Raw genomic sequence first — 9,669 nt, 5'->3', positions numbered from 1 at the left:
ATATAATTTTGATTACAAAGACTTGAGAACTCTTTCTACCAATCCTAAAATTTTGACTGGGTTAAATTTAAACTTAGATAAAATTTACTTTAAAACAAAATAAAATTTAGTCAATATAGCAATATAGTCAACTTATTAATTTTAACAAGTTAACTTTTATGTTTCCCAATGAAAGTTCATCTTATAGTTAACATGAATACTCCACCTAGCTGTTGAGAGGTTATAGGCACATAAACTCTAATTAGTAATACTTTCAAAGTTTAAGAGTAGATAAACAATGTATCTAGTTAAGGTCTCTCCCTTTCTAGGGATGACTGTCTTATGGTTTTCCCTTACTGTATTTCTTTTTTTTTTTTTTTTTTTTTAAGAGACGGAGTCTCGCTCTGTCACCCGGGCTGGAGTGCAGTGGCCGGATCTCAGCTCACTGCAAGCTCCGCCTCCTGGGTTCACGCCATTCTCCTGCCTCAGCCTCCCGAGTAGCTGGGACTACAGGCGGCCGCCACCTCGCCCGGCTAGTTTTTTGTATTTCTGTGAGATATAGGTACTTGCTATCAGCTTGGTGTTTTCTTAAAGCAGCCTTTAGGTGCCCTTAAGCTCTTGTTCTCTAAGGCAGGGTTTGTCAAACATTTTCTGTAAAGAGCCAGATATGAAGAATCTTTGGCTTTGTAGGTCATACAGTCTTTGTCACAACTGCTCGACTCTGCTGTTGCAGCATGAAAACAACCAGAGACAACACATTCATGGCCGAATGTGACAACGTTCCATTAAAACTTTACAAAAACACACAGTGGGCCAGATTTGGCCTATGCACCATAGTTTGCTGACCTAAAGGAATTCTGTGCATTCGCCCAGATTGTGGTCCTTCTTTTTTCTCCTCCACTTGGAGGATATTTAGGAGGCACGGTAAGGATGCATCCATGCCTGCAGGCATGTGTTCATCCTCCTGTTCATACCTTCATTCAGCACCATTTACTGAACTCTTCCCGCATGCCAACGTGCGTGTTCTGGACATTACAGGGAGCTCTTGGTAAGCAGCAGCAGTGTCGTCCTCAGAAGGGTGTGAAAGTTAAGCCTGTGCTGGTGCAGAGTCTTGAGGGGGAAAAGCTCTGTGGAGATTGGTATGCACACAGCAGATTCTTCACGAAAAGTTTTAGACATGGAGAAATCATGCCAGAACATCTATATAGGAAAGCTGGACCACATACTTACTCTGTCATTCATCTATGAGGTCTGAAGACTTTTTTATTTTTAATCAGTTTTGTTTCTTCTTGAGAATTGTTTTCTCAGCCTCCATCCCTTTTCTTCATATACTTCTGCATTGTCTAAGATCTTGTCTGTCTGAAGTTGAACCCACTGAATTAGTGCTAAACATCTCTCTGTTAGGCTGAGTGACTAAGTGAAAATATTAGTTTTACTATCTGTGAAATGAGAGATTTGGACTCTCTAAGATCTCTTTTGGCTGTTACTCTTTTTTGTTAGTTTTGTGGCAGTTGTAATCGTTCACCTAAGGACTCCTCATAGTAGAAAAAGAATGCGTTTGAAAATACCGAACTGGTGAATACTGCTGTATCATGCTCTTCAAGGTAGTATATTATTTGATCTCACGAGAAACTAAGGCAAGAATATAAACATAGTGTTGCCAAAACAGTACTACTGAGAAGGCTACTCAAAGTGCATAGCTTTGTTTATGAATAGCATGTGGTTTTTATATTACTGACAGTTAATACAAGAATCTCAGAATATTTTATATTAGAGATAATATCACAAATATATCAGAAATGAATTTGATCTTTTAGTGTATATTTAAAAAATAATCTCTTGAAATTTTGACAGTGAAGCATTCTTCTTCCTTTTTTTTTTTTTTTTTTTTTTTTGAGATCGAATTTTGCTCTTCTTGCCCAGGCTGGAGTGCAGTGTGCGCGGTCTCAGCTCACTGCAACCTCCACCTTCTGGGTTCAAGCGATTCTCCTGTCTCGGTCTCCCAGGTAGCTGGGAATACAGGTACCTGCCACCATGCCTGTTTAATTTTTGTATTTTTAGCAGGGATGGTGTTTCACCATATTGGGCAGGTTGGTCTTGAACTTCTGACCTCAAGTGATCCGCCTGCCTCAGCCTCCCAAAGTGTTGGGATTACAGGTGTGAGCCACCACACCCAGCCAAGCATTCTTTATTGTACTGAATAAAGTTTTCTCTTTAAATTCACAAGTCTATTGGAGGCAGTTTGTTCCTTATGCTATTTTTTTAAACAATCATTGGTTATAGACCGTAGTTTGAACCAAGAGTGGAGGTGGTGGTCTAAAGCAGAGGGTGGCAAGCTGTGGCCTGTGGACCAGATCCAGCTCACCACCTATTTTTGTAAAAGTTTTGTGGGAACAGGGCCACACTTGATTTACGTAGAGTCTGTGGTTGCTTTTGTACTATGACATCAGAGCTGAATAGTTGTGAAAAAGATGGTATGGCCCAGAAAGCCTCAAATACTTACTGTTTAAATATTTATCCTGCTAGAAGAAGTTTGCTCACTCCTAGTCTGGAGCATTGCTGTCCAGTGGACCTTTCTGCAGTGATGGAAATGTTCTATATCTGTACTGTTCAATATGGTAGCTTTTAGCTACGTGACATTCATGCACTTGAACTGTGCCTAGTGAGACTAACTCAGTGTTAAAGTAAATTAAATTTTAATGTTAGTTTTTTCTTTTATTAATAAATGTGTCTTGTGGCTACTGTATTTGACAGTTCAGCGCTGGATTTTGAAGATGGGGGTGCCCTGTGGTTCTAGAGTAGCTATTGTTTCATATTGAATTCAGCGAATGGAAACTTATGTACCTCTTGTGATGACAAATAAGTATTGTATATCTTATATACCTATAAGTGTATGAGCTTTTAAAAGTTTGTTTTGATTTCAACAATTTCATATAATACTGTTTTTCCTCTGCAGTGAGGAGGCGCTCCCAGATCATAATGCAGCTGTGGAACGGGTAAGTCCCGCTCTTGATTTATTTACAGTTACTGGTGAATTGCCTTTGTTAGAAGAATAGAATTGACCACGTTTGTGATTTTAAGTGCCATATTATATGGAAATGGTACAGTCATTGTTAGATTTTGGACCTCATTATGTCACTGTAAGATAGTAATAATGGTAAAATAATTTTAGGAGATTTTAGGAGATTCTGATAGGTGCTTGAAAGACTTCATTCTAGACTGGCAGGTCCCAATCTAGGTGTGCTTCAGAACAGAGAGGCTTTGAGGGCACAGCTGGCCAGGTCCCCCCTCAGTCTATGAAATCAGCCTCTCTGGGGAGGAGCCTCTCAGTAGGTAATTTTTAAAGGCTTCACAAGTGATTCTCATGTACCCTGTGGCAAATAAAGCACCATTCTAGACCAGCAGCTCTTTGAAACATGACTGTTCGATGAGATTGTAGTAAATTTCTTACAAGAACCAAAATCATTTTCTGTGGGTCAGTATTTTAGTATTTTAAGTACTTAGAGAAGTGTTACATAGTAAACTTGTCAACATTTTAAAATCTTTCCTTGTTATACATAGCAAGGAACTGGTTTCACACCCAGGCATGCCTTTGAAGTAGTGACAGAATGTTTTAAGGTTGCTTGAAATCTCCCTTCTTCTCCCCACTTTTTCTGTACCAAAAAATGAACTGTAGAATGGAAGTGGGGGTATTGACTGGGATTTTTATCAGTTCATATATGTTTGATAAGGACAAGGGGCTGAATTTCAGATAATGAAGGTGAAATTGGAATTGGAATTTGAAAAATATTTTAGAAAATCTTCCTGATATCAAACTTTTCTGAAAATCAAAACTGTAGCAAAACCTTAAGATGTAGATGAAATTGCCATTTTACGTATATAGAGAACCCTATAGGCAGACCTGCAGTTGAATTCTTTTGTGACTGCTTGGTTCTCTCTCAGTATCATGACCTAGAGGTTTCAGCAAATGAATATCTTTCTTTTAATATCTACATTATTGAATAGCAACTGTGTATCAAGCACTGGCCTAGTTCTGCATAGAATGCTAGGATTAAATAAGACATAGTTTCTGCCTTGGAGAAGCTCACATCCAGTGACTACAGGAAAATCCAGTATGACAACAGGTAGGAGATGACTGGTGGCTTGGTGGGGCCATAGTATATGTGAAATGCAGTGGTAGTGCAGGTGGAGGGGAAAGGCAGATTCTTTGTTGCTGAGGAATGACTGAGAAGGAAGTAATGACTAAGGGTGAGAACTTAGTAATGCTGCCCCTGTGAACTTTGTGGCAGTCCACCTTGAATAGGAACATAAGGATTTGTTCCCACCCTCTGACTGTGATCTCTCTTTTGGGCTGAATTAATGTAATGAATTCTTTATAAAACTAAATATATTGACATAAAGACTGCCAGAGATTGTCCCTTCAAGTGTTACAGTGTCTTTTATTTGAGAAATCAGGAAGAGTTGGAAGATATCTTTAACAAAAGATATCCACATTTGGCAAAATAAAAATCTGGCAATCCAGTATTGACTTCTCTCTCCAACACTCCCCTCCCCCTTTTGTGATTTCCTGGTCCAGAAAGTTTGAAAGTCTTCAGATCAGTGATTTAAATGATTCAATAAATGCGGCAGTAAAGAAAAGAAGAAATACCAGACACAGAAGGATGCAAGCTTGAGGAATATTGTTTTTCAAAATTTTTTATTAGTTTTTTAAGAGACGTGCCTATACAGTAAATGACCTCTTAATGCAGTTAGGCTTATAATTAATTGATTGTTTTCTCCAAAAAGTTTAATGAGGAATCACTAAAAAATGATCTATGCATACCTTAGTAATTTATTTTAAAATAAGATATAACTTTATATTCACTTATCAATCTTTTATTTGGGGGTGGGGACAGGATTCAGAGGCTGTTGATTGGGTTTCCCTAAGGCCTTTTGTATGGAAACTGCACTAATATGACATACTGCCTTTTACAATTTCAGTTTCTTTAAAGTGGAATGAGAACTTAGCCACATGCAAAACAGCCTAAGACTGGAAACCTCTTAGTTTATCAGGATTTCCCCCAAGTTCTTCAGGTTTGAGTTAAGTTCTTGTGTTCTATGGTGACTGCCTAGTCCTAGTAGCCAAGTTCTGCTATTTCCAGGAAATGAATTAAAAAAAAGTTTACATTTTAAAAATGGAATAAAATCTAGAAATGATAGTCTTGCTGCATTCAAGTGTATGCTCTTGAAGCATGCTCTTATTTCCATTGGGGAAGACTTGTACACTAGTACATAGTCGGGTAATCACAGCTTTCCTTCCAGCTTTGCCAATGTGTTATTTTACATAAGGCAGTTCTCTGTTTAAAATAAGAAGAGTAGTATACAGTCCTTCCTAAGAGGATTAGTATTGGTGTTTACTAAGTGCTTTGGTTTCCCCCAAACAGGCACTTAAGCACATAAACAAACATTATATTTACTCTGTAGAGAACAGTATTAATAATGGATTATATTGTTTCATTGAGCTTATTGATGATTTTAATAAGGAGGAACAGATACGTAAAACTATGTATTTTCATAGATTCAGCTATCCCTTCATGTAGTGCAATCTTTTGCATTGTGTATAGAATATTGGAACCTATTTATATCTTAAAAAAATCTTAATATAATGTAGTATGAAATCTTATTCAAGATACGTGACTGACAGACTTTCCAATGTCAGGGTGTTCTGTAAAAACAGACACATTTCTTTTTGTGCTTCCTGTCTTCTTCTGACCTCTGCTGGTGAGGTCTAGGCATGCCTGACTCCCATCAACTTTGTCCTCACTCACGAGTCCTAACTGAAACAAAAAACAAACTGTAAGATAGGGAAAAACCAAACTGTTTTTCCTACTCTCATACTTGACACAGCACAGAATACTTCTGGTTACCAAGATATGTGTTGGTTTTTCCCCAAGTGTACATAAATGTATTTTCTACAATTTAACTCAATTCTGCCACTAACCAGAGTAGGTGCAGATCTCACAGGTTAAGAGCTCACTTCCGTAAGATTGCCTGTCACATCCGAAGCCAGTTGAAAGCCTCAGGTTATCACCTGTGAGGGGCTATAAATTAGAGGTTCCCACGACCTCCAAGAGGGAACTGGGGTAGAGATCATATAGTTCTTATTATATCGCAATACACACTAATGTTCAAATAGATCCATTAAAGCATCTGAAGACTTGAATCTGAGCAAATCCCAAGATTTCTTATTCTACAGAGAAGGCTATGTAATATCCATCCATGAATTGTGTATGTGCCTAGCCTTTACTATCTGAATTATTAGCCATGTTAATAGTGGGAAGGGCCTGGGACCAGATAGAAGACAAAGCCATGTAGATGATTCAACAAACAATTATTGAGTACTTACTGTTCAGCTGGTCCTGTACAGGGTTGAAAATGTAGTTTCGGATCACTGGAGGTTGAGAGGTAACAAAGAAGATATTGGTCCCAGTTTTAATCCTTCCACCCTCCTTGCCCCAGTAGGAGAGGCCAGTTCTGACTTAGAGGCAACATCAACTTAAGACAATAGGGTATGATATCATAAACTTTAAACAGAAGTTGAGCTCTTCCCTGGAATCAGCTCATGTGAAGAAAAGTATACAGCAGTGTAGCATGTTCTTAGCCAGAAGAGGTAATGGAGAGATAGCAGAGGGAGTAGAGTGGAGATGATGGCCTTTGCATTATTTTCCTTGGCTGCGTGTTAGCTCTGACATTCTGAGAGAAGTAGAACTTTCTTATGTCAGGATCTTCTATACAATTTTAAAAATTTCATTGGTGAGAAGCACATCCAGTGCGCAAAATTTAGTTTTGAACATCCTCTCCACTAAATCCCAGATTCTTGAACTGATGGCTGATTCCAGGTTGAGATAGGGAGAGTATAAGGTGGGCCAAAAATCATTTTGTACCAGAACACTAAAAACTGATAAAAGACAGATAGGGCATATCAAAAGGACAAATTTGAAGGGGAGAAATTACCACTCAGATGGGAAGTAGTCTAACCCACCTCCCAGGGGACAGTTTGAGGTTCAAAAAGAATAATAATGATAATGGATTATAATACATGAAATCAAATAATTCTTTAGACTATAGCGATATTGAAAGGGGAGAAGCTAGAAAAGAAACTTTTTAATGTCCAAAGTTAATAATGTCATTTAATAATATAGAAGGAGTGATAGAAAAAAAACCCAAACACCATTTTACCACCATCACAGTCATAATTGATTCAGGTAGGGATCATCAATGGATGATGAGACCATTGGGTAGAGTTGTTAAGGAACACGACATGCACCCTGTCTCAAAGTATATCACATGGATTATTTATTAGCTACAAAAGGGAATTTCTCTATTAATGGAAAAATTGGGCAAATACCTTTACTGAATGATGAAACTAGCATCATCATTGAAAGTGGTACAGCTTGGCATCATGTGCATCTGATATGATGTGGTGGGAAAGACAACATAATTGGGTGATAATCCTGCTAAAATCCAGAGGAGCCAATCACACCACGCCAGATAGTGTGGCCTGGACTCTTCAAAACGTCAGTGTCATCGAAGACAAAGGCCAGGGCACTTTGGGGACATGGCAGCAAAGGCAATGCAGAATGCATGATTGGATTCCGAGTTGCCCACACCACAGAAAAAAACAGCTTACTGTAAAGGACAGTCTTGGGACAAGTGGGGAGTTTGGTGTATGGGCTCTTTATGAGGTAATAATCAGTTTTAAATTTCTTGGGTATAATGGTACTGGAATCATGTAGGGATAATGTGTTTTCGTTCTTAGGCAATACGTACTTGAAATATTTAGGGATGAACTTCATGTCGTGATTTTCTAATGATCAGTTACTCCTAAAAACCCAAACAGTATAAATGAAATCTAGCAAAAGGTTAATAATCTGTGAATCTCATGAAGCATTTATAAGTATGTGACATGCTATTCTCTCAACTTTTCTGTAGGTTTGAAATATTTCAAAATACAAATTGAGAGAAGTAAGATGTTTGTGTATGAAGCCAACAGAATTATTTAATATCAGTTTCACATAGGCTGTTAACATCAGCAGCTCTGCCTTTTGGCAACACTTTGAAAAGTGTTACCCACATGATGGAATAATTCCATTTCTACCGTTCTGCCACATACGGGATATTACTAACTTCTGGTTACTTCTGTATTACAGCGATCACATTGCTATCAGAAATAACATTCTGGCTTCAATCTGTCTGTTCATATTCATTCTACTTCCCACCCCTCCACCTTGAGACCACAGAATGTTATTAATTCCTTCATAGTGTTCAGTTTTTTTTTCTTATGTAAATTCTGTTTAATTTTTAAATGTTTAACTTTTCTTATATAACAACCACTGTATTAGGTGATAAAAACACGAACATACCCAGTCTCTATAGTCAAGGAGTTCATACATTGATAATACAGTTTGGGCATTTAGGCCAACTAGAACACAGATGTTAGGTGCTGTAACAATGATCAAAATAATTCTCATTTTATAGATGAGACAATTAAGGTGCAGAAGGATTAAGTAGTTTGCCCCCAAATGAAACAGCATGGGACAGAACTCAGATTTGAACCCAGGTCGTCTGGGTCTTGAATCCATGCCATGGAATGCTAAGGGAACAGTTGGTTTTGTTCCTTGGAACATGCTTGGAACATGGGGAGAACTGGGAATGTTTCCAGGCATTGGACATTTGACCTAGGTCTTGAGAGGATGCGTAGGATTTTACCAAATGATGGTGAGAAAATCACAGGGAGACAAATAGGAAACATTTGTCACAAAAGCTGAAAATGCATTGTGTATGGGAATGACAAATAGTTCAGGGTGGCCAGATCACAGAAGTAGCAGGAGATAGAACTAGAAGGTAAATTGGGGCTACATTCTGAAAGGCTACTCATATGTGCTATGCTAAGAAATTTGAACTTTACTTCTAGAAAATGGGTAGCCATTGAAGGGTTGTGGGACATGTGTGAAGGGTTGTGGTAGCGGTGTGGAAGCCGGAGTGAAGACAAGGATCCCAGCAGGGAGTTTCTGTTTTCATCTGGGAACTCTGATTACCTGAACGGGGCAGAGGACAGGATGGAAGCAGGAGACACAACATGGACCCAGCAGAGTGTGATTTGGGGGTGGGAAGTGAGAGAAAAGGAGGACTTATTGGGTAGTGATGGTGTTAGTTCATGTCAGGGACAGAAGCATACTAGCAGCATGTTTGGGAAAATAGTTTCAGTTACTGTCGACTTTAAAGTCTCTGTTGAACTTGAAGTGGAGTTTCTAATACGCTATTATATTCCAGTTTTGTCTTGTTGTGATTGAGTCTGTGGCAAGATGACATTTCTTAGCTTATTTTTCTGGGGCACTTAAGTTCACATTTGTCACATGTAAATATGTTTTCAGTTACTTCTTCAAAATAGTTGCTAGAATAGTTAGCTTCAACATCTTTGGTGAGAAAGTATATTTCATCTATGAATTATAGATTCATGGTTGGGGGAAAAAGACTGTCATGTGCATTCAAGTTTGGTATTGTTAAATGGACAACATTATGGAGTTAACACTTAAATTTGATTGAATACTGATACATAATTTTAGAATTCTGTAGCTTCCCAAGGGGTGTGTGTGTATATATATATTATATATTTTATGTATTATATATTATATCATATATTTCATATAA

At 38.1% G+C, this 9,669-nt stretch overlaps 1 protein-coding gene across 3 annotated transcripts in view; it reads left to right on the top strand.

Moving 5' to 3' along the window:
* The window catches only part of USP6NL (USP6 N-terminal like), a 145,656-nt gene that overhangs the window by 75,435 nt on the left and 60,552 nt on the right, over nt 1-9,669 (top strand). For 2 of the 3 annotated variants that reach the window (XM_017886703.1, XM_017886704.1), the window contains exon 4: nt 2,936-2,975. In XM_017886703.1, coding sequence (XP_017742192.1) covers nt 2,936-2,975 — 40 coding nt within the window. Of the gene's footprint in view, nt 1-2,935; nt 2,976-8,696; nt 8,737-9,669 lie in introns of those variants that run through there. The other variant, XM_017886705.1, reaches the window with a different exon arrangement.

This window comes from Rhinopithecus bieti, unplaced genomic scaffold, assembly GCF_001698545.2.
Source record: "Rhinopithecus bieti isolate Rb0 unplaced genomic scaffold, ASM169854v2 scaffold_13900, whole genome shotgun sequence".
NCBI lineage: Eukaryota > Metazoa > Chordata > Mammalia > Primates > Cercopithecidae > Rhinopithecus > Rhinopithecus bieti.
This window is presented reverse-complemented; position numbering and strand designations above follow the sequence as displayed.